Source organism: Sus scrofa, chromosome 15 (assembly GCF_054392235.1).
Source record: "Sus scrofa isolate SSC_HxYL_T2T_F1_AM1 chromosome 15, Sscrofa_HxYL_maternal_Yorkshire_Landrace_v2.0, whole genome shotgun sequence".
In the NCBI taxonomy this organism is placed as follows: domain Eukaryota; kingdom Metazoa; phylum Chordata; class Mammalia; order Artiodactyla; family Suidae; genus Sus; species Sus scrofa.
In genome coordinates, this window is record NC_139397.1 from 114,182,025 (window position 1) to 114,208,186 (window position 26,162).

Genomic DNA, 26,162 nt, shown 5'->3' on the forward strand with positions numbered 1-26,162 from the left:
GCTGTCTATAAGGAACCCATTTAAGTATAATAAGATATTTACATTAAAAGCAAAATGACAGTAAAGTATATATCATGCAAACACCAATTAAAAGACAGCTGGACCAGCTATAATATTATGAGAAAAAGAGAGACTTCAGAACAAGAAAAAGTTCTAAAGGGAGACTTTCAAAACAAGGAAAAGTGTCAGGAATAAAGAAGAACAATACATATGGACAAAAATTCATCAAGAATACATAATAATTTTAAATTTGAATGCATCTAACAACTGAGCTCCAAAATACAGGAAGCTAAAACTGATAGGAACAAAGAGACAAGCAGATAGAATATTAGCAAGGACATGGAAGATGTGAAAAACACTCTTAAACAACTCAATCCAATTGGTATTTAAACAACTCTCCATCCAATAACACATATTTTTTTTCAAGTGTACATGGAACATTCTCACAGACCATATTTATGCCACAAAACAGACTGCAACAAATTTAAAGCAATTGGAATCATAATTATGCTCTCTGAACATAATGGAATTAAGTTAAAAATTAAAAAGCAAATAGCAGAAAGAAACCTCAAAAATTCTCAAATATTTGAAAATTAAATAATGCATTTTATAAATAACTTATGGCTCAAAGAAAAATCCTCAAGTTAGAAAATATTTAAAAAAATAGACCATATCAAAATTTGTGCTATGTAGTTAAAGCGATTATTAATGGAAAATGCATAGCATTAAATGTATAGATTAGAAAAGAATAAAAATACAAAATCAATCACCTAAGGGTCCACCTTATGAAAAAGAAGAGAAATTTAGGTCAAAAGCAAACAAAGGAAAAATAAATAATAGATATTAAACCAGAAGTTGATGAACTGAATACCAAAAGAAAAAAAAAAAAAAGGAGAAAAACAATTAAATAGAAGGCTTGTTTTAGGATCAAAAAAATTTATCCAAGTCCAGCTAAACAAATAAGGTACAAATTACTAACATCAAGAATGATAGAGATTATCACAGACCCTGCACACACTGAAAGGGTGATAAGGGAATATTGCAAACAACTCCATGCCCATAAATCTGACAACTTAGTTGAAATGGACTGATTTCTTAAAAGATGGATACCTCCAAATCTTGCAAACAAACAGATAACGTGAAAATCCTACAAGTATTTTAAAGTCGAATTCATAGATAAGATCATCAAACAAAGAAAAGTCCAGGTACAGTTTCTTCGGTCATTTCTTTTTTTTTTCTTTCTGCTTCTTTTTAGGGCCGCACCCGTGGCATATGGATGTTCCCAGGCTAGGGGGGTCGAATCAGAGCTGTAGCCGCCAGCCTACACCAGGGCCACAGCAGTGTGGGATCCGAGCTGCGTCTGGGGCCTACACGACAGCTCACGGCAACACTGGATCCTTAACCCACAGGGATTGAACTTGCAACCTCATGGTTCCTAGTCGGATTCATTTCCACTGCGCCACAACAGGAACTACTTTTTGGTCATTTGTATCAAACATTTGAAGAAAGAAAGAATTCTATTCTACATCATGTCTTCCAAAAAATAGAATGGGAAAGAACACTTTCCAGTTCAATCATTATTCTGCTACTAAAACCATACAGACATTACAATAAAAGAAAACACATACCAATATCCCTCATGTACATAAAAACAAAATCTTCCACAAAGTATTAACAAATTAAGTCAGAAACATGTAAATAGGAAAATAGATGATGACAGGGTAGGGCTTATTCTGGGAATGCAGGCAGGTTTAAAATGAATGAATGAATCAATCAATCAATACAATTCACCACATTAACAGACTAAATTTTAAAAACCATAAGATCATCTCAGATGCAGAAAAAGCACATGATAAAATTTACCAAGCATTAGTGATAAAAACCCCTAGCAAACCACGAAGAGAAGGCAATTTCCTTCACCTGATAAAAAGGATGTACAAAAAAAACCCTATCAAAAACCATATGCATAGTCAAAGACTGCCTGCTTTTTCAGAAAATTGAGTTAAAGACAACAATGTTCATCCACTATACTTGCTAGTATAAGTTATACTTGCATAACAAGTATAAATATTATATATTATCCATTATGTTTATCCATTATACTTGCTAGTATAAGTTATACTTGCATAACAAGTATAAATATTATATATTATATTTGCCAGTATAGGAAGTCCTTGTCGGTGCTACATGCCAAGAAAAAAATATATAGATTAGAAAGTGGGCAATAAACTTTCTCTATAGAATATCCCAGTGAATCTACACAAAAGATCCCAGAATAAATGAATTTATCAAGGTCACAAGGTAAAAAGGTCAATATTCAAAAATAAATTGCTTTCCTAATACTAGCAGTGAAAAACTAAACAATTTTTTAAAAGTAACGTTTACAATAGCACACAAAAATTTTAAAGTACTGTGTATAAATCTAATGAAACACTGATAAAAGACATCAAAGATCTAAATAAATGGAGAGATAGACTGTGTTCACTGAATAGAAAATATATTAAGTTGTCAAATTTTCCCAAATTTTGACCTATAGATCCTGCAATCTCTATCAAAATCTTGGCAGAATCTTTTGTAGATATACGAAAATTTATATTGAAAGGTAAAAACTAAACAACTTTTTGAAAAAGAACAAAGTTGGAAGACACATTATCTGATTTAATATAAATTACACTAATTAAGAGAATGTGGCATTTGCATCAAGACAGATATATCAATGAAACAGAATATACAATGCAGAAATAGACCTGCCCATAATATGGACAACTGATTTTCAACAAAGATGCAACGGAAAAAATGAAAATGTTTTCAAATAAATTGTTTAGGCACAACTAGGTATCTATTCTCGGTCTCTCTGTCTTTCTCTCTTTGTATATTCGTTACATATACAAAATATAATAAACACACACTCATTGTTCAATACCAAGTTTACAGCGGTATTAAAACTTACTTTCCCCAAAGAATGCCTTTAATAAATATAACATCTTTTTGATTCAAAAACAGGACAATGTTGTGGCTTCAGCTTACAATATTTGTTTTTGAAGATTAGAGCTTCCATAGAATAACATATCAGATGAATAAAATTTCTGGGAGATATTCTTCAGGGTAGGTAGAAAAGAATGTACTGGTTTTAAATTATGTATATATATCTAACAATAATTATTGTGGAGAGCTATATACAACATATTTCTTAAATATCTTCACTTTTTGTAAGAATATAATTCTTGAATTTGAAATGAATGAGTACTATATTTATTATTTCCTCTCCATCATGAGTTTGCATTATTTTTTTGACGAAGACAAAGACAAAGACATTTCTGTATACAATCTTTCTTATTTTCTCCACCAAACATTCTTGAATCCAGAAATGCTTTAAAACCAGTGGTTCCCAAATGGAAACTGAATTTTTATAGCACCCACAACTTCAAGTTTTGATAGTATTTGTTCTTTTATTATAGTCTAGAGAGGACTTATATTTGGTGCTCTTTTGGGTTTTTGTAAAATAGAGACTTCTAGCATGATAATACAGATTCACTGTAGTCTGCATGGAACGAAGGAATCCGAATATACAGCAGTGGTGCATTTCAAAGAGTTTTGCTATTTTCCTCTTTACATACACACGAAAACAGACAAAGAAAGGTTAGTATTCCTCTCAGTTATTACTGCTGAAATAAACCTAATTCATCTGATTCTATTGAAATGAAAATTTAAAGGCATTTTTAAAAAGCAGAGTTATATTAGACATAGGGCTGATCTACTTACCAAGCTGTTGAACAATCCTAATAATACTTTGTGAAACATTCAGATAGAATTCAATTATACTTAATGTTATCATTAGCACTTGAAATTCTGATTAGTCAAGGACCTTCAAGTGTCAGTATCTCCAAAAGTTAATTATGTTCTAACTTGTCCAAATTTTATATATTCTTCCAGTTCCCTAAATAATTGACTCCTCCCTCAGCTGAGATAGTCTATGAAAATCACTCAGCACAGGGTCAGGTCCTTAGTAATGCTCCCTATTAGGTATGGTGAATGGAAGAACTCTCTAGCAAGTAGGTAAGATACTTGGCCTGATACTTCAAAACAATCACCTTGACCTATCTACTGAAAGCTCTCAGTGTAAGATTACCAAAATCATTGACAAAAAAGCCAAGAATGAAAAATGTTAATATTTCTTTCTTAGTAAGGTCGCTACCATAACTTGTTGCTAATATTTCAATACTTTTACAAAGAACAAAAATGTAGGTAGGGGTTATGGCTCATAAAAACCATTTTCTATCTCAGTCTCTCCCAAAATAGAAGTTTGTCTTGAAAAATAATCACTGAAAGATTTGAAAGCTTTAAAGCAGAAATATTCATGAATACCACTGGAGTATTATTGAAATATGACTGGACCCCAAAGAAAGGGTACATTTATTTGCTAGAAAAAAGAAGGAATTTACCCTCCACTGAATGGACAGAGTTATAGAAATAGGTTGTAAATGTCCTTCTAGGTAGAACAAAGGTATATAAATTGCAAATATGGTAATTATCTATCTACCACTATACAGGGTAGGACCAACTATATTCATAACTGACTGGGAAGAGGGAAACAAGAGCAACAATAATAAAAATAAAATCAGACTATTCTTTAGGCTGAAGTTAATTGGTTCAGCTAGACAAAAGTAAAAGGTAGACTTTTTCTATTTAAATTTTTAAAATAAAATTTTATCATATCTACGATATTATATTTTGACTTCTGTACACACTACAGCATGCTCACCACCAGAGGTTTGGTTTCCATTCATCATCATATAGTTGACTCCTTTACCTATTTCACCCTCCCCCGACACCTCTTCCCCCCTGTAACCAGTACTCTGTTCTCCGTACGTATGTATTTATTTATTTATTTATTTAGTATTTCACATATGAGTGAAATCATGTAGTATCTGTCTTTTTCCATTTGACTTATTTCACTTAACACAGTACTCTCAAGGTTCATCCATGTTGTCCTAAGTGTCAAGATTTCATTAATTTTTTTTTCTTTTTTTGGCCACGCTTGCAGCATGTGGAAGTGTCCATGCCGCAAAAGTGACCCAAGCCACTGCAGTGACAGTGCTGGATCCTTAACCCACTGCACCACAAGAGAACTTAAAATTTCATTCTTTTTTTTTTTAATGGCTGAGTAGTACGTCATTGTATATATACACCACATCTTTATTATTCATCTGTTACATTTGGGTTGCTTCCTTATCTTGGCTATTGTAAATAATGCTGTGATGAACATAGAGATGCATATACCTTTTCAAACTAGTGTTTTTGTTTGGATAAATACCTAGATGTGGAATGGCTAGATCATATGGCAGTTTTATTGTTAATTTTTCAGGAATCTCTGCATTGTTTCCCACGGTGGCTGCACCTGTGTGCATTCCCACCAACCATATATGAGGCTTTCAAAAGGTGAACTTTTAAACGTTCAGAAACCTCCTATATATGTCAATGCCTAAAGTGTATTCTAACCTTAAATGTCCATGCAAACTGTATGCCACTTACTTGTTAAGTAATTTAAAAAATGAACTACACTTTTTAAAAGGCACTTAAAAAAAATCTATTTTAGCTGCAAACTAATATACATATTTATCATTTATCTATATTCTATTATTTCTCTTCTGGATTAATTTAGATTATCAGAGCAGAGTACCTTGTGCTTAATTTTGTTTATTTATTTTTAAAGAATTACAAATAGTATGTTTATTTTTCCCCCCATACTCTCTGCCTCCTTTCAGTTGCATTTACATTACTTCTCTTGGGAATTTTCCATTAACTCATCAATCTGTCCATTAGGATATTTCCCCTGATATAGTATCGAACTCCTGCCCTCATTTGCTATTTTCCCTCCATTAGTGCTAATTAGGTCCCCTTGGATCAGGGAGGACAATACATTGTGCTTAATTTTAGTCCTGCAAAGAAAAGTTGATTATCTTCTCCAAACCAATGGAATAATTAAATGTAAGTTTATTTCCTGAAAAGATTTGTTTTCCTAAGTAAGATCTGTTTGATTAAAAAAATGAGAACTGTGTGACACAACTTTTCCGTTTTTTTTTTTTTTTTTTTTTTTTTTTTTTTTTTTTTAGTTTTCAGAAAGCCGTGAACTTAATTCAAGACCCAATCATAGGGATTAGTTTGTCTCAAGGACCTAATGGTAACTGCCTCTTTAACTTCTGTAGGTGGTTTCATCAGATTTTATCCTGTTTTATGATATATTCAAACTGCACATACTTCAAATCTTTTTAGAACACTTCAGTAAACAAATGCTAAAAAAGTCTGTATGTCAGGATCATTTGTTGAGCAGTAAAGAAATTTGTTCACCTAAGTTTAAATTGGTAGAATAATCTTCATAAATATTACACATATATATATTTTTTTCTTTTTAGGGCCACACCAGTGGCATATGGAGGTTCCCAGGCTAGGGGTCTAATCGGAGCTACAGCTGCCAGCCTACGCCAGAGCCACAGCAATGCAGGATCCGAGCCGAGTCTGCAACCTACACCATAGCTCACCCGGCCACACCAGATCCTTAATCCACTGAGTGAGATCAGGGATCGAAGCCACAACCTCATGGTTCCTAGTCAGATTGTTTCTGCTGCACCATGACAGGAACTCCCAACATACACAAAATTTTAATAACAGCTGACTTTCACAGAGTGGTTGATTCTATTTAAAAAATTTACATGCCTCAACCATTTTTAATTTAAATTAAGTCCTATCAGATCAATTGCTTTTTCAGGAGTAAACAACTAATCAAAATAGACGTGAAACACAGAGCTGAACATTCCTACTGATAGTTTACCCACGCTATTCCCAACATGTTAAGACCTCCAAGAAGACAGGCTCAGTGATAGGAAACCCATGGTAACGTGACCTTGAAAATAACACAGTTAATGCTCGTCCTCCCATTCAGGCCTTTGGATTCTGGGAGGTGAGAAGTGGGGGAAAGGTGAGGCTGGATAAGCCTCCAGTATTCTCTCAGCCCAATCTCCATGGGATTTTCCTATTCACCAGGAGACTCCTAGGAACAGTACCACTATTTTAAAAGCCCCAACCAGCCCAGAACCCAGAAATGCATCCGTATCATTTATGTTGGTCCCACACCCAGCAGAGACTAAGACATCACCACCACAAATCCATTTCTGCACGATTTATTGACTTGCAATAACAAAAGCCTATATTCTATGGGAACGAAAATTTTGGACTTCAGAATTTAAGGCAGGGTTTTGCTCTATGTGTTAGAAATTGATGAAAAATTAAGCAAAAGTCATTTTGGGTTTTTGGTTTTTTTACTACTGTCTTCAATACTCAACTATTCCAATCTTAATAGGAGAAGGAAGTGATTATTCATATTTAACTTAGCTAATTAAGTAAAGCTTTTTTCAACTATAAAAGTTTACTAGCTGTGAGTGTTAAAAAGGTGCACAGATAAATAAATCCACTGATTAATAGATTATTGGTGAGAAAAATATTTTTCTTACATTATGATGATCCCGTTATCAATAGAAAATGAGTCAGAAGGTAATCCAGCAATATTCCAGGCACGAATTGTCACTGCTTCTCCCAAGATATTCATAAGCGAGTAATCATCAGAGCAGGGGATGTCTCTTCCTCTGCACGAGTTTGTCCACTCTTTGATTTGGTTCTTTTAAGACATACACAGAAGGATACAGAAATGAGGCTGGAGGTTGCCAAATAAATGCTTTGTAAACTCCTTGGTTACACTTTGAGTCAACAAACCATTACTGAAACTCTACCTCAAAATAACTTTTTTTTCACATTTTGAAGTAAAATTATAATTTAGGAGCTCTACTATGTATTCAAGTGAAAATTAATTCTATCTAATGTTAAGATAAAATTTAGACAGACCACTTACCCAGAATTTAGTATCTGGAAAAAATAGTTGCCAATTATGATTTCAAAGCTTCACTTTACAAAGTATATGGAAATCGCCAGGTTTTTCTACCTATTTTCTTCGAATTACAAATATCAGCACACCATACTACAAAATTATGTATAAAAATAAATCTAATTGGAAGTGGTAGGGGACATAGAAAACATTTGCGTCTGGCTGTCATGTGTCCTGGGGAGAAACCACAGCAGGATTTTCGGCGCCAATAAATATCAGGGCATGTACTGGAGTTTGGGATACCCCATCTGGGGCACAGTTTGCTAAAATGCTCAGGAACCAGAAGGGTACTTCAAGTCTAGGTGCACACTTAGAAAATCAGAAATCAAGGTCCAATTTGAGGTTACAGATCAAAGGGTTCAGAAATAGTGAAAGACATGATTGGAGAGAAAACAGTTTAGGAAGAGGTGAGGAAAAGGTGGAAATGTGGGGTTTGTACCAGTTCATGGGCAAATGAGGATGCTGTGTGTGCCAACTGACACTGTCTGAGAGGGCATGGTGGACACTACAATCACTCTGGGGTTCCTGTGCAATAGATTGGACCAATATTCCTTTACGTTTGCACATGAAAGGCTATGATAGTTTGGGGACAGTTGATAACTTTCATGATCTTGATTAGCCAGTTATTCTGGAGAATGCCTCACAATTAGGCCTCTGTGATGTTCTCTCATGATTCAGTTCAGGTCATGCAGATTAATTACTTTGGCAGGAATACCACAGAAATGATAATGTGTTCTTCCCATTGTGTTCCATCAATGGCTCATGATTTCAAATTCCTCATTTACTGATGACGTTGATTTTTCTTTTGATTAAGCTGTTGTGTGCCAGGCTTCTGTCTCATCATTACATGATCTTAGGTATGATAAAAGCTTCCTTGGATGATGGGACATAACACAGAGACACTTACATAGATGAAAGGAAGAACTCTATTACTTACAGCTCCTATTGAGAGAAAGGTGCCGCACAGGAGGCTGCACCTAGACACAGGGTAACAGCAAGGTGGAACTGTAAGGGGCTTTCTATACATCAAGCAGTGTGGGGTGGGGTTAGCTAGGTTTTGGGCTTCCTGAGGATGGGGTCTTTTGAATAGTTCCTAAAGCACAAGGAAGAAGAGGCTGTGCTGGGGTATTAGGAAGCTGGAGGGTATCTGGAAGTTGGGTATGTGCTAATTGTAACTCGGTTGCATCAGAGACTGATAAGGAAATGGATGGGGTGAGGGCTTAGCAAACTGCCCACAAAAGAGAATTGTTAATAATGATTCAAAACTGAGTTAAGACAGGACTCTCAGGAATACTTAATATCGATCATCTGGGTTTTGTATTTGGTTTGAGTTGGTTGTTGATAAGAGGAACAGGTGGCCTGACCAAATGGATGGCGGGGTAGGTAGGTAGCATTTCCAGTTTGCTTTTGTCTCCTAGTACATAGTTCTTCCTGGCATGTTTTGATCCCTTTTTTTTTGGCCTGAAGATTTGAGGGGGAGAGGTCTGAAGGTTTTCTCCATATTGCTTGATGCTGGTATAGGCACCATAGCCAATGACATGGGGGAGAAGTAGGGAAAATGAAAGCAATAGTAGCTGTGGAATGACGTTTATGTTGCTAATTATAGGATGTTATCACAGATGAACTCTGGATTAGAAATTTAAGTGGCGCAATTATACATCCATAAGGGCGTAGCAACAGAGAACAGCGGAATGAACACGAGACTCTGATCAAGCACCGAAAAATACAAGCCAAGTGCCTTGGCTAGTAATCGGGTGATAAGATAGATGGTGAAAATGGAAAACTGACCATTAAGGGTGTCATCTTGTGAAAATATCCACCACCAGTTTCGACTTTGATATTGGTAGGGAAAATGTCTCTTAGAAAGTTCAAGGAGCTCCCATCGTGGATCAGTGCTTAACGAATCTGACTAGGAACCATGAGGCTGTGGGTTCAATCCCTGGCCTCACTCAGTGGGCTAAGGATCCAGTGTTGCTGTGAGCTGTGGTGTAGGTTGCAGACCCGGCTCTGCAGACCCAGACATTGCTGTGGCTCTGGTGTAGGCCAGTGGCCATGGCTCCAATATGACCCCTAGCCTGGGAACCTCCATATGCCACGGGAGTGGCCCAAGAAATGGCAAAAAGACAAAAAAAAAAAAAAAAAAAGTACAAATTAATTCAACTTCAGGGCACTATGTCCTTACAACATTGTAGGATTTGGTTTGGGGGCTTGGCATGGGCATTGCAATCAAATACTATGGGCTGAGTTAGACCAGGAGAATTGGAGTTTTCTACATTTTATTATGAAGAGTACCAGAAACTCTACAAAGGAGTTGATGAATCATTGATAACTATTCAGACTCAAGCCTGGAGGGAGGGGGTTTAGCTACTTAGTAAGGGCTCTTGGTATCCAGAGACCTTGATGTTAGAGCCAAGATCATTGTAAGGCCTTTTTGTCTCACTTGGGTTTCCCAGTAGCAGACTCTGACATGATTTATGTGAAATGATTTATCAAGGGAGGGATGACAGAGGGAGCAGTACAGGAATCAGGAAGAAGCCAATGAAAAGTGAGGGATCAGCCAAAGTTCTGTACAGGTGGTTTCAGCTTGATCCTACAGGGAGTGTATGTCATTCCTTGGAGCTGCTCCAACCAGAGGAAAGGGAGACATTCTCACGCTCCCACCTCTGTCAGTCATTCATTAAGGTCCACTCCCGAGGAAAGTAAGTTCCCAGGCAATTTTAGCTTCCCCAGCAATGGACAAAGGAAGTTCTAAGAACCCAAGGGAAGTCTGCCAAAATAGCTACAGGTGCTGGTTGTTGGACATGAAAGCACAGGAAGCCAGGTGGGAATCTGGGCAGAGCACTGAAGTTGCCACTATAACCTTATGCTTAGAAGCTTTGGATGGGAGTGTTAGATGCTGGCTGCCCAGGCCTGGGAGAAATAGATAAAAGAGATGGTTACAGAGTAGGATTCAGAGAATGAATTCACAGGAAGGAAAAATGACATTAGAGACTAGTTAAATAAAAGGCTAGTTTGCTGTAGTGAAGCAAGGAAGAGATAAAGCTGTCTTTACAGTTGAGGTGGGATGGGAAAGTATGTCTGCCTGGATCAGGGGTGGGGAGAGTGGACATGAGTCACTGAAGGACCTATAAGCCTGTATCTAGCTCAATAGCTGCTTTGCTTCTGCCAGTAAATTCCAAGGACTCAGTCCTGGACCTCAGTGCTCCTTGAAACCTTTCTGGGTTGGTCTGATTGGCAGCCACCCCTCTGGTGGAAGCAGGGGCCTGGAGAATCAGCAAGATCCAGTGGAACAAGTCTGTCAGAGAGGGCTGGGTTGGGAAGAGTGGTCTTGGCTGGTGACTTCCAGTACAGCACTGGAAGGCTAACCAGGAGCCAGAGCAGACACCCTGAGGTGTGCTGGGAACCAAGAGAGGAGGGAAGGGGTAGAGGGGTCTGCAGCTACCTCTTTCATTGTTCCAAGTTGATATAGAAGAGTAGAAACAGTGCTAAATTAGGATTCAGGCAACAACGAATCTCACTTCTTCTCTGTCATTAACTGGAGTGTGGCTCTGAGCAATTCTCTTAATCTTTATACACCTCAGTCTCTAACACTGTCGAGCAAACAAGTCTATGACCAGGTAAGTAGTGTCATGTTAAATGTTAATTATTTGAACTACGAGATGTTAAGGCCATAACTACAGTCATTCAAAGACACAAATGAAGAGAGAAAACTAAGAAGAATATGAAGGCACCAGGACAAGGGCTACCAGAATTCAAAAGATTAAAGACAGAAGCATGATCAATGTGAGGATTTTAAACCAGTTTGGTTAAAAATAAACAAACCAAAACAGTGGCCACCAAGAATTATCCCTGGTTAAGAGAAAGCCCTGAAATTAAGTGAAGCTCAATAGAGACCAGGCATAAGCAAATGCTTTGTAAAACAATAAAGCCCCACACCCACACTCTCTCTTCTTCTCTTGACACCAGAAGCCACTGCCAAATGTTTTGAATTTCTCCCTTCTCCTTATTATCATTACCTTTATCTAAATCTCTCCTCCTGCTTTGACAGGGCTATGTCCTGGATTGTACACCTAAATAGAGCCGAAGAATATGCTAGGTCTCATTGAGAAAGGGAGTGAAATGTAGAAGAAAAAAGCTGAGTGAAGAAGGGTGCCTAAGAGTTGGGTCAAGGAGAAGATGAAGCAGAATCAATCAAAGAGGCAGGAATTCAAAGCAGGGAACTTGGTATTTGTTTTCTAAGGAAAGAAACCACTTATGGATTGGGTTGTAGGCACGCTCACCTTTTCATCCCATAAATGTTTAGTTTCCAAAATGATATTGAGACTCAGAGAGTAGTTAATTAAACACACACACACCTTAAAAAATTCCGATATTTTAATATTTAAGAACTGAAATTTTATCATTAAGGTCTACCATTTCACATTACATTCTAGAGTAGATCTTGTTGTGTCTAGGGCAATTTGATTTTAGAAGAGAATTTGATACATTTTGGCTACCAAGCTAATTTATAGAATAACTAAAATACACAACTAGAAATCACTTGAAAATATTTTTCTCCCCTGTACTTACCAAAAAATCCCAACAAACAAGCAAAACCCCCTAAGGTTAATGTTGGTTGTAATGGGAGAGTCAGGAAGAGAACTTAGAGGTTGACTAGTACTTCTTACCTGGCGATAGTTAGATGTAAAGGCTCCCAGGTAGGCCACGACCCCTGAGGAAATGAGGATGTCCCCCGTCAGGTTGATGTACAGATGCCCCAGCTCCAGAGATGTTTGGCTCCATCGTGTTTTCTCACCCCCAAGGCCACCGATCAACTGTTCGGCTCGTTCTAGCTTTTTGCTGCACAAATCAACCTCAAAAATAGAATTGAATTTTATCAACATCCACAAGTAGAATAAGTTAAAAATTCTGCAAGATTTTGCCCTCAGACATAAAATTTTTAATTACAAACTTACACCCGTAATTTTTTAACACTCTAAAAGAAACATGTTAAAAAATAAAAAAATAAAAGAAACATATTGAGATGTCTCGCTATGAAGACTAGAAAGTCCATGACCTTTTAGAATTTTTTTCCATAATAAAGTGTGTACTTTAATATAATTTATGAAATTCATAACAGATATTTATCATACAATGCCGAGAACAGCTCTATTTACGGAAGTGAACTACATTATGAGGAAATGAAAGTTAATTAAGTAATAAAGGACATTTTCTTGCAAATATAGATGTTTCCCCTTCATTTTAATAATCTAAACGCATTTTACTTTAAATATTCTATGAACGTTTTCCCCTCATTTGGTTGATTTAATGATAATTTAAAGGTTAAATGTTTAAAAGTTTTAATAATTTATACTTACTTACAAAGCACAATTTTCAAGTTGTTAAATTGTGTCAACCTACACCCAGACACTTGCAATTAACCTTAAATTAGGACATCAATCAACAGCTGAGAGACTACTTTATGTGTAAGACTGTCAACCAAGTTTGATTATACATAATTAGGTAATGTCATTTTAAAAAAGAGGAAGGGTAATTATGAATGTGGCAAACTGGGGGAAAAGCCATTTCAACCCATGCAGTAGCAATATTCCAGTAGAATACCTGAATTATTTTGATTAATTTTAAGTGATTTAGCATCATTATTTTTAGAGATTACAAGGTTAAGTAATAAAAGTTATCTTAAAGTTCAAAATGAAATAATTTACATGACAAGAAGTAAATAACTGATAAAAGCAGAGACATTTTGATTATTTTATAATAAGAATTTGCAGCAACATGGATGGACCTAGAGGTTATCATATTAAGTGAAGTAAGTCAGAAAGAGAAAGACAAATACTATATGATATTACTTATATGTGGAATCTAAAATAGGACACAAATGGACATATCTACAAAATGAAAACAGACTCACAGACACAGAGAATAGATTCGTAGTTGCCAAGGGGGCCACTGGGGAAGGGAAAGATTGGGAGTTTGAGATTAGCAGAGACAAACTATTACACATAGGATGGGTAAAAAATAAGGTCCTACTGTACAGCCCAGGGAACTATATTAAATATCCTGAGATAAACAATTATGGAAAAGAATATGAAAAAAAATATATATGCACAAATACATATATGAAAAAGTATACATAAATATTTTTTCCATACATATGAGTTACTCTGCTCTACAGCAGAAATTAACACAATATTTTAAATCAACTATACATTAATAATATTTGAAAAAAATTTCATTTATAATTTTTCCAATGCTGTTAATATTTATACAAAACAAATGCTTTTAGATGAAAAGATATAAAACACTATATCAGTTTATCTAAAGATAGGTTTAAAAAGGCAAAGATATACAAATTGGCAGTATTTTTTATACTTCCTAAATGGAAATCTTTCTCTTTTAATTTTCCCTCTTTTAGTATCTTTTTTTTTTTTTTTTTGTCTTTTTGTCTTTTTGTTGTTGTTGTTATTGTTGCTATTTCTTGGGCCGCTCCCGCGGCATATGGAGGTTCCCAGGCTAGGGGTCTAATCGGAGCCGTAGCCACCGGCCTACGCCAGAGCCACAGCAACGCAGGATCCGAGCCGCGTCTGCAACCTACACCACAGCTCACGGCAACGCCGGATCGTTAACCCACTGAGCAAGGGCAGGGACCGAACCCGCGACCTCATGGTTCCTAGTCGGATTCGTTAACCACTGCGCCACGACGGGAACTCCTCTTTTAGTATCTTTTGCTTCCTAGTTTCTTTCTTTACCCATTCTTCTTTAATGATATTAAAATGTTGAATCAAGTCTTAGAATATAACAAAGTTGCCAGCAGAAACTACTAAGTAAAAATACTTCAGCTAAAATTTCTCTTTTAAAAGCAGATTTTTAGTACACATACATACATACATTTCACAGTATCATAATTTTCCAACAATTTATTATAAAAAATAAAAAATTTTAAACAGAAAACAGCTGAAAATGATCAGAATGTGCAATCACATACTCATCTTTTAGTTATATTATTTAAACTAAAACTGATCACTTTGAAACCAAGCCTAATAATAGATCACATTTTATAAGATTAGCACAATGACACCTAATGTTCAAACACAGAATTTGTGCACTTATCCCATGGAAAGAAGCAGACTAGTATAGCAAGAAAGAGCATAGCTATGCAGAAGACATAAAAACGCATTTCCCCAAAGAAGACATACAGATGGTCATCAGGTATATGAAAAAATGCTCAACATCACTAATTATTAGAGAAATGCAAATCAAAACTACAGTGAGGTACCACCTCACAGTGGTCAAATGGCCATCATTTAAAAATCTACAGGAGTTCCCTGGTGACCTAGAATTTAAAAGATTTGGCATTTTCACTGCTGTGGCTTGGGTCATGGCTGTGATGCAGATTCAATTCCTGGCTTGGGAACTTTTGTATGCTGTGGGCACAGCCAAAAATATTTTTGAAGTCTACAAATAACAAATGTTGGAGGGGATGTGGAGAAAAGAGAATCCTCCTACAGTGTTGGTAGGAACATAAGGTGGTGCGGCTACTATGGAAAACAATATGGAAGTTCCTCAGAAAACTAAAAATAGAACTAACATATGATCCAGCAATCCCACTCCTAGGCATATATCTGGACAAAACTATAATTGAAAGATACATGCACCCCTATGTTCATAGCAGGACTATTCTCAGTAGCCAAGAAATGGAAACAACCTAAATATCCATCAGCAGGTATATGGATAAAGAATATATGGTATATATGTGTGTATAAATACCACACACACACACAAAAAGAATGAAATAATACCATTTGCAGGAATGTGGATGGACCTAGAGATTATTATACTAAGGGAAGAAAACCGGAGAAAGAATAAATATATATGGATTCTAAAAAAATGATACAAATAAATCTATCTTCCAAATAGAAACGGATTCACAGACATAGAGAATAGACCTGTGGTTGCCAAGGAAGATTCGAGAAAGACAGAATAGGAGTTTGGACTTAGAAGATGCAAACTTATTTTATATAGGGCAGATAGATAAAACAAGGTCCTACGGCATAGCACAGGGAACTATATTCACTATCCTGAGATAAACCATAATGGAAAAGATGATATAAAAAACATATGTATACCTTATATATATATATAAACTGAATCACTTTGCTATATAGCAGAAATTAACACAACATTGTAAATCAACTATACTTCAAAAAAAAAATAATAGCTCAATATTCTAGTAATCCACAGCAGAGATGGTTGGCAATTTTTTTTTTCTTCTGGAGGATAAAGAGACAGAAGGTAAATATTTTAGGCTTTGTGGACCAAGAGGCAAAATTAAGGATATTCTATAGGTACTTATATAATCATTTAATGTGTAATCATTTAAAAATGTCAAAACCATCATTAGCTTATGGGCCGTACGAAAACTGGGAATGGTAGATTTGACCCGTGGGCCACTGTTTGCTAACCTCCTACCAGGAGGAAAACAGGATTGCTGTATTTGTGCCAGTGTGACATCATTCTTATTGATAATAATTGAGGATTTGCTCATATTAGTCTATATTATCCCATACCTGGTTTTCCAAGTCAGCCTTCTTCTGTTTATTAAGTTCAAGTGTGTCCTGAAGCTTGGCCAACTTGTCCTGAACTTCTCGAAGGGCTGACTGTTTCTTTCTAAGACCATTCATGGCAATTTTAAGTTCCCCTTCAGCTGCAGCCAGTTTTATCTTTTTAGGAGCTACTATTTTTGCCACTCTGCCAAAAGTAAAATTGGAAAATTAAATACATGTTTCATAATCTAGTGCATTTTCCATCCCTGAATTTACTTCTCTAATATCCTTACTATAACTCAAAACACACCTTTATGTACAACCTACACGGATTACTCTATTCTATATTTCATCTAACAGTCAACCTGACCCCAGCACATAAAACATGGCTATTAAAATAGACACCAAATACACATAATGTTTTCAAATAAGTCATTTTTTTACTCCAAATAAAATATTCAACTTGTTGCCAGGGTGAATTTTTGCGATTTTGGAAAAAAGGGAATAAGTACATACATGTAAAATATTACAATGTTTGCAGAAAGTAGCCTAATTCATTAAAATTTAATGATGATAAGAAGAAGGGTATTTTATCAATCTTATTTTACTTTTTCATCTTAATTTATTATTTTTGTGGATTAATATTACTATTTTATTTTCATTTCACAATAGTTAAAACGATTTTTTCTGTGCCCCCCAACCTCCTCAGTTCCCAAACTCTTTTTCTTTTCTAGGTTTATTAATTACATCTAAGAATACCACTTCTGTCTTTATATTTTACTTTTTTTAAAAAAATTCAGAATATACCCTTAACTAAAACCAGCTATCTTATGCATATAGGTGTTGGTAATAAAAGGGATTATATAGGAAAAAGAATGGGTCTAAATTTTCTTCTCTCTGGAAAATGGAATCAGCCATGTTATCTTTCTAAATAAATGATAAAACATAAAACTAAAATGTATCATTAGCACAGTGTATCATAGTCCAAAACACATATAGCATGTACAATGATTCATACTGTATATGAGTTTGAAAGACAGCCTATAATAGTTGCTTTCTGAAGAAATAATCAAATTTTTACCCTGTTGTGTATATGATATAAATATTTCTTATGCAGTCATCAAAAAAGGCTGCTGATCTCAACAAAGAATATTATGTTAAGGGTGGTTTTCAAAATGTGGTCCAAAACATGTCCCCTCCCCTTCAGGGACTCCATGAAGTCCTCCCTTGTGCAACTAGACATCTGTGTGATGAAGTATCTTCTTCATTTCTTCAGTCAAAACAATATATCCCACAACAGACTGAATGAATATGCACATTCGAGAGCCCAGATGTCTTCTACTGAAGCACATATTAAAGAGATTTGTAAATGTATAATAAAAAACCCCTTCTTAAAACACCTTCTTAGAAATTTTTTGAAAATGTGCATTTTTAGAAGATAAAATAAATTATTTATATAAACAGGTAAAGTTTTTATTGCTTTTATGTGTAGCTGTGTCACCATGCTGTACAGTAGGAAAAAAAATAATGTATTGGGAAAATAAAAAATATGTATATAAAAAATAAAAATGAATTAGTAGTATATATTTTTTAAATTCTCAGTTTTAATTTCTAATATGGTAGTTATTAACACTTTAGGGGGTCTACAATAATTTTTAAGAGTGTAAAGTGTGCCTGAGTCCAAAAACTTTTAGTATCACTGTGTTATATAACATTTAGTTGGTATAATTTTGCCTCCAGTCATATCATGTCATGGCAGGTATTTCACATAGTTTTCTAAGGAGGCTCTCACTTATGTAGCTCTTAAGTTTTATATTACCTAAATGATCAAACCTGAAAATGAAACACACCCGTTCATTTTCTTTTTGTTAGTACTTACTTGTCATATGAATCCATTGCTATGACCCATTTGCATAGACCTTCGGCTGCTGTCGAAGCATTTCTAATCTTTTCTGGAACAAAATCTGGATTTGGAATATAATTTTTTCTTATGATGTTCATGTAAGCTGGAGGAATATTGTCCTTGTCATATTCATGAAGTGACTGAAGAAATCGAATGTCACCAAGAAGTCTTTTAGCAGGACCCCAGAAATCCTCAATTTTTTTCCCTGAACCTGTTGGGTCAGGGATTTTGTCAGCTTTGATGCCTTTCAAGATGCATATAGCTTCCATAACAAGCTTGACACCAGCAGGAGGGCTCTTCATGGATTTTACCACTGTTATGTCCTGAAAATAACATACTAATTTTTAAAAAAGAACCATTTATATACAACCTGTAATTGGTTCCTATTTGCAAACTAAGCCAGAACACAAAGAAACTCACAGTTCATTGGGTAGAAATGGTGGCAGATAGAATTGTGTTCAGAAGTGTTGAGAAGTTTATCCCAAAAGAACAGTTACAAGCAAAAGAGAATAAGGGAAAGATAATCTATGTGAGATTAAATTCTTCTGTATCTTTTTCTCTGTTGATATGCTATAAACCAGTATATGCCATATTTTAGCCAATGGAATCATAGTGTACCTAACATACCTACTGTTTTAAAATCTGTTCTATTTCAATAGCAATATATAGTGAACATCCTTTCATGTTAGTAAACACATCAGTTATAACTTTTTAAATTTTTTAAACATCATTTTTAATGGCTGCACAGCCTTCCAGTGTGTGTGTGTGTGTATATATCTATATATATGAACTATAATTCTAATATCCTAGCTATGCTTTTTCTCTTTTTTACTATTACAATTGTCATGTTGAATTAAAGTTTTAATATATTTTTTAAAACTTTCAACAAATATTGACAAACTGCCCTCCAGAAAGTATGTAAAGGTGCATGTTTTACTACATAAACCATTAGTGACACTGGCAGGCATTCTGACAGGCAAAAGAAATTTTATCTTGATCTGTATTTTTTAAATATAAGTGATATATATTTTCATGATACTATTTGAATTTCCTCCTTTGTGAGTTAGTACTTTTTATATAATTTAAGATGTTATCTCAGAGTTATTTTTTCCTAATTGATTTATAAGAGCTTTTCACATAGAGCATATCAGTCTTTTATTTATCATGTAGTTTAAAGATTTTTTTCAACATTTCTAAATTTCAATTCATGATGTTTTGTATTTGTCTTTTTCGGCTGACCCATAAGGCATACATAAGTTCCCAGGCCTGAGACCAAATTCAAACCACAGCTGTGACCTGTGCTACAGCTATAGCAACGCTGGATCCTTAACCCATTGTGCTGGACTGGGAATCGAACCCACATCTCCACAGAGACAAGCTGGATCATTAATCTACTATACCAGAGCAGGAACTCCAGATCCATGGTGTTTACATCAAACAAAATGTGTTGGTGTTTAGATACCAAAATTCATTACCTTAAAAAATTTTTTATTATTTATGAAAAATACAAGAGTATCTGGAGCAGGGAGTTCCCATCATGGCTCAGTGGTTACCGAATCTGACTAGGAACCAAGAGGTTGCGGGTTCGATCCCTGGCCTTGCTCAGTGGGTTGAGGATCCAGCATTGCCCTGAGCTGTGCTGTAGGTTGCAGATGTGGCTCAGATCCTGTGTTGCTGTGGCTCTGGTGTAGGCCAGCAGCTACAGCTCCGATTAGACCCCTAGCCTGGGAACCTCCATATGCCGCGGGAGTGGCCCAAGAAATGGCAAAAAGACAAAAAAAAAAAAAAAGTATCTGGAGCATAGCTATCAAACAATATTGCTTAGTGGTTTTTTTCTAATTTCTCTTATACCAAATAAATCCTATGTCTTATTTTATAAGATTATTAATATCTGAACTACACTGTCTACTATTTTATAGTAATATAACTATTTATGTTTAAATTTCAATTTGAAATCTATTTGGGAGTACAGTGTGAAGAAAGTATCTAACACTTTCTCCCTGACCTCACCTAAAAGTTTAGCCAAGATCCCCAACACTATTTTTCTTAGAGACACTCATTTCCCTCATTTTGTTTTATTTTATTTTTTATTTTTTGGCTGCATCCACAGCATGCAGAAGTTCCTGGGCAGTGGATTAAAACCGCGCCACAGCAGTGACACCACCAGATCTTTAACTCACTGAGTCACCAGGAAATTCCCAACACTATTTTTTAAAATTTATCTTTATTTTTCTTAATTGAAATGTTCCTTTTTACATTTTAATTTTTAATACATTTCAAAGCTAAGATATGGTATCATAGAATATAACAAACTATATTATTATTTTATGTATCACATAAAATTAAACATTGACAAACCCTGACACAACACTTTATCACATATGCTATAAAGCATATTCCAATTAGAGGTGTCTAAAATATGAAAAAGGTGAGCCTAGAATTAAAATATATAATTGAGTCAGTTAAAGTTGTTATGTAAAGTTCCTGAAATACCAGTTGTCACATGGTAGGTTATAACATTTGGTAGCTTTCTTCTTTTTCAAAGTTGCTTAGTCATGCATGTATATTACTTTTCTTTTTCCCCGTGTAAATCAGGGGAACTTTTTGCTAACTCGACAATGATTTCAATTGCATTAAATGTGGAGACTAATGTGGAAAGACAGACTAGATTGTAGCACACAATGTTAAGTACTTTCTTAAGCTCTGATGCCATGTCTCCCAGCAAGTCCATGGCTATGCTCTTACCTGTGCAGTGAGAGTGTCAAGGGCAGCTAGTGCTGACTCTAATATCGGCAAAGCCTCTGCCAGGTCAGCATCACATTCATCTTTGATGGCTTTGGCAGCCATAGCTTGTTCATTTGCTATTATTTCATCAGCCTTCACTATTTTTTCAGTTTTGGCAACTTCTACAGACTCCCTCTCAATGATTACCATCATTTCATCAACCTCTTTGCTAGCAACTTTTAATTGAGGGTGCAGCGCCTCTAACTCAAATTGCATTGTGGCTACTTGAGATGAAGCAGAATCCAGTTTATCCAAACCCACTTCGTATCTCTTTTTCATTTTCATTACTTCGCTGAAAGCAAAGAGATAAAACAAGGTTAGCTATCAGGCTCTAACTCCTTATTCAAGGAAAAAATGAAGTTTTCTTGAGCTTTTCAGGCTTTTGCAAGGTGTAACTAAAGAAGTGGATTGAAAGATTTTCAACTGTATTAACAATTTGTCAAATACATGAACTCTTGGAGTTCCCACTGTGGCACAGTGGCTTAAGAATCCAACTGCAGTGGCTGGGGTCGCTGCAGAAGCACAGGTTCCATCCCTGCCTGGACAGTGGGTTAAAAGATCTGCTGTTGCCACCACTGCAGTATGGTTTGCAACTGCGGCTAGTATTCAGTCCCTGGCCCAGGAATTTCCATATGCCATGGATGTGGCCATAAACAAATTTTCTTTAATTGAACTTGAGAACTTTAGATTGTGTGTAACTAAAAGTAGACGGTAAGTCTTGGGAGGTTTTGTATTTCCAGTACCTAACACAATATCTAGGCATATAACAAACTCAAAAGCTAAATACACTAAATATAAGGCAAGGAACCTTCTACATCAAAATGAATGATGTGTCTCCAAAATTAGTCACCTTGGGAAGGTTACTCCAAAAGCATTATTGTTCCTTAAAATCTTCTTATAATCACTTCTTTTAAATAGACTTCAGTGCCCAAAATATTCTTTAGAGTGTTGCCAAATGTGGTGAATAATTCTAAGATGTATTATGTGCCTTGAAACAAGAATTTTTTTGTTTAAAAGTTCCCAATAGTTAATAAAGCTCTATAATCTTTTGGTGAAAATTATTATAAGGAAATAATAACTGATTCAAAATAACATAATATTTTAATGTAATTTGTATCTGCATTCATATATATTCTAGAAGAAATTATACATGATGAACAGAGAAGACTCTTGTTTATAATTTGTTTCGTTTTAAATATTTGAGATATGCCCTAATGTTTCAAAGTAAACATTACTTTGAAAAGTAAAAGGTGACATGTTTTAGAAATTCTCTTCAAAAAGTTGGCTGGGGTAGGTAACACACCAACCAGATAACTGCCTAAAGGTGGAAGCATACCCTTTAACTGTGCTTCACTGGCTTGAGCTGGAATAGGTATCCAGGAGAAGACTGAAAAAGCCATCATAGGAAAAAAATTTTTATAAGTGAGGGCATGCTATGCTTTTGTCACATGTTGATTCCCTCTGAGCAAAACATGTTACAGCAGTAGGATCTGAGAGACTTCATACAGGCTATCATATTATCTGTGGGTTTGGTTTCAGTCGAATGCTTGTGGAGCAAGCACAGCATGAAGCACTTTCAGTGTGGCGGTTCATTCCATGTGACTCTTTGTGGGCTAAAACACTGGTTTCCTGGCAGGTAACCTGATAACTTGCTTCTGGGTTACAGACGACCTGGCTATAAGGAGATGTGAAGGCTTTAGCTTAATAGGGAAGAATAGCTACAGGGTGGGAATTCTAGTTGAAGTAAAGGAGAGTTTTTTGTATTGGTATGATTGAAACACAGGAGCATGGGCCATGATACATGGAAAAGCTACAACACCCCCACCGTGGAAGGCATTACAAGTTTCCACCAGAATCTAGGGAGCATATTGGACAATATGAGAGAACATGCTTTAAAATCCTGCGATAGTGGGTTAGCCATAGGAAGATTCAGAATGAACTGTATTGAGTATGCAAAAATTAAACTTAGCATTAATATTGTGTCCAGAATCTTGTGCACATTTGGTATTTTAAGTATATAGTATTTAAAAGAATTTGGTTTATTAGATGAACAGATCTGCCTTTTAGTCCAATGTAAGTCATGAAATTGAACAATGGAGTTAATTTGTGTTTTTAAGTAAAAAATCTCATTAAGGTTTTTTGTTTTGTTTTGTTTTGTTTTTTTTTGTTTTGTTTTTTTTTTTTGTCTTTTTGCCATTTCTAGGGCCACTCCCATGGCACGTGGAGGTTCCCAGGCTAGGGGTCAAATTGGAGCCATAGCCGCCGGCCTACACCACAGCCACAGCAATGTGGGATCCGAGCCACGTCTGCGACCTACACCACAGCTCACGGCAACGCTGGATCCTTAACCCACTGAGCAAGGCCAGGGATTGAACCCACAACCTCATGGTTCCTAGTCGGATTCGTTAACCACTGAGCCACAACAGGAACTCCAAAATCTCATTAAGTTTATAGATAATAGTCATATACTTAAAATAACTTAAGGCTTACTATATATGTAAGTTTAACTTACTAGGTTTTATTATTTAAGTACTTGGGAAAGTCTAGTTTGTTAAACCAGACTTCAATAGGGAAATAAAAATATTAAAAATTATAAATGCAATATAAAAATTGCTTAAATAATTTTCTCAAAGGTGATCATTAAAATTTCTAAACTTAGAACTTCACAGGTAATTTGTTTTTGCATTTTATAATATATATACTGAGTGTTAATTTTTCTTTTTTTTTCTTTAAAAAAATTTTTTTTTCTTTTTGACTCCACCTGTGGTATATGGAAGTTTCCAAGCCAGGGATTGAGTCACAGCCACTGTAGAAGCAAAGCTGAGTAGTTATGTTGTGAGCCACAAGGGAGGTCCAAGTATTAATTTTTAGAACCAAAGAAACTTTTCTGCAATAAAAGTCAACCTCAATGATATGAAAAGCTCACACTGACAAATTCTATAGTACCCAAGTTTATTGATGCTTATATTGATGTTTTCACACGAGAGTTTATTTAAAGGAGGAAAATTGGCTATATATATTGACTGGCTGTTTCTGGGTTTCAGCTGTTCAATACCTAAAGAGAAGGTTTATCTGTTATCTAATTACTTATTGAAGAAAAATTACTCACTAGTTCTATTTACTCAACAGTATTGCAAAGTATCCTGGGGCCTTACCACAGCTCTAAGTGGCACATCTTCATTCCTTAAACAAATATGAATATGCATTTGTGATACACTAGGCAATGCATCTGCACAAGAGAATATGCCCTGCTTCCTACCCTAAAAATGTTTGTGGAGTAAATCATTTAACAATTTAACAAAACTCACAGCATATATGTGTGTGTACACATAACATACGAAATGTCTGTATCACGTCATGCTGTGCTATTTTTGTCGACATGAGTGTTTTAAAACCACCTCAGCTTACTTGGAAACAAGAAATTTTGGAGTTCCCATTGTGGTTCAGTGGTTAGCAAACCCAACTAGCATCCTTGAGGACATGGGTTTGATCCCTGGCCTTGCTCAGTGGGTTAAGGATCCAGTGTTGCCATGAGCTGTGGTATAGGTCTCAGACTCGGATCCAGCTTTGCTGTGGCTCTGGCATAGGACAGAGGCTACAGCTCTGAATAGAACCCTAGCCTGGGAACCTCCATATGCTGCAGGTGTGGCCCTAAAAAAAAAAAAAATAGAAAGAAAGAAAGAAAAAAAAAAAGAAATTTCATTGTTACCTTCTTTTCTTTTCCAACAACAGTTTGAAGGTAGAGATTAATTCAAGATAAGAGGTAGGAGTCACGTAATTATATCTTTGAAGTTCAACATGGAACGATGTCGATAAATCTATAGTAGAAGTGTGGAAGCTTTTACACATCTCAATACAGCCACCTCGTATTTCCTCTGACATTTCAATATCTTCCAAGAAGCGGGAGGCAACTGCCTGCAGCGCATCTTCAGGCCAGGACTAAATTTAAGATAAACGCTTTAGCACATGATCAAAGTTACTGATGGGAGTCTGTTACTACTGCAGTCCTTCACAACTTTGGAAATGCAGGGGAAAGTATGAGGCATAGGATGGGACAGATACTCATGAGGAACTTCAAGTCCTTGCAAGGACAGGGAGCCAGTCACTAGTGCATGTAATATTAACCCTTCATGGTTTATTCAGGGGTTAGAGCAATTGTTCATGAGTGTTACAGGAGCAAGGAAGAGGAAAGGAACCAAACTTAGAGAATGACCCTCTTTTGTGTGCCTTCTACTATTATCTCATTTAATTCTGCCAGCAATTCTCTGAGGTAATACTCCTATCCTTTACTCTAAACTCCAAAACTATATGAACGACCATCTCCTTGATTTTTCTCATAACCGTCTCAAACTCAACAAACCTATAACATGACCCTTATCTCTCCCCAAATAATTGCGGTCTTCCCCAGCTTAGTAAACATCACTACCATCCACCGGTTGCTCAAGCCATAATGCAGGATTCATCCTTGATCCCTCTCCTCTTCCTCAATCCTACATCCACCCGTATCAAGTTCTACAGGCACCAGACCTAACATAATTTTCAAATCCTTTCTATTCATCAACCCAGTTCGACTCTCTGTTATCATCTCCCTGGAATATTCCAAGAGTGTCCTATGCTCTATATAGCTGCCAGAGTGGTCTTATCAAATGCAAATGAGCTCAAATCATACTCTCAATTTCTAATCCTTCCAAAGACTTCTCAGCATATTAAAAATAAATTCCAAAGCCACCTTGTAAATCTCCACCTGGCCTGACCCTTCCCACCTTTCCAACCTCAACTCTACGACATCCTCCTCAGTTACTGTGCCCCTGTCACTTTAGTTATCTCTCACCCCATTCGTTCCTTCTATTTGGCTCCTTGTCTTCACTAATTTATTCTGACCAAACCCTCTGAGTCTGGCACTTTTTGTCCTTCATGCTCCCTGTCAGGAAGCTGAATGATACACAATTTTATCCTAAAACTTTCTATGATAAACCGCGGTCAGTGATGGCACACA

General features: G+C 35.9%; 1 protein-coding gene across 12 annotated transcripts in view; it reads right to left on the minus strand.

Moving 5' to 3' along the window:
• Window positions 1-26,162, minus strand: part of DNAH7 (dynein axonemal heavy chain 7) — a 262,758-nt gene that overhangs the window by 81,700 nt on the left and 154,896 nt on the right. For all 12 annotated transcript variants that reach the window (XR_014830006.1, XM_085000229.1, XM_085000233.1 and 9 more), the window contains 6 exons: window positions 24,876-25,105; window positions 21,128-21,458; window positions 18,359-18,705; window positions 16,504-16,684; window positions 12,604-12,789; window positions 7,509-7,672 (listed from right to left, as the gene is read on the minus strand). Coding sequence is in view for 11 of the 12 variants with exons in the window: in XM_085000229.1 (XP_084856355.1) it covers window positions 7,509-7,672; window positions 12,604-12,789; window positions 16,504-16,684; window positions 18,359-18,705; window positions 21,128-21,458; window positions 24,876-25,105 (1,439 nt within the window). In the remaining variant the exon portion in view is untranslated. The remainder of the gene's footprint in view (window positions 1-7,508; window positions 7,673-12,603; window positions 12,790-16,503; window positions 16,685-18,358; window positions 18,706-21,127; window positions 21,459-24,875; window positions 25,106-26,162) is intronic.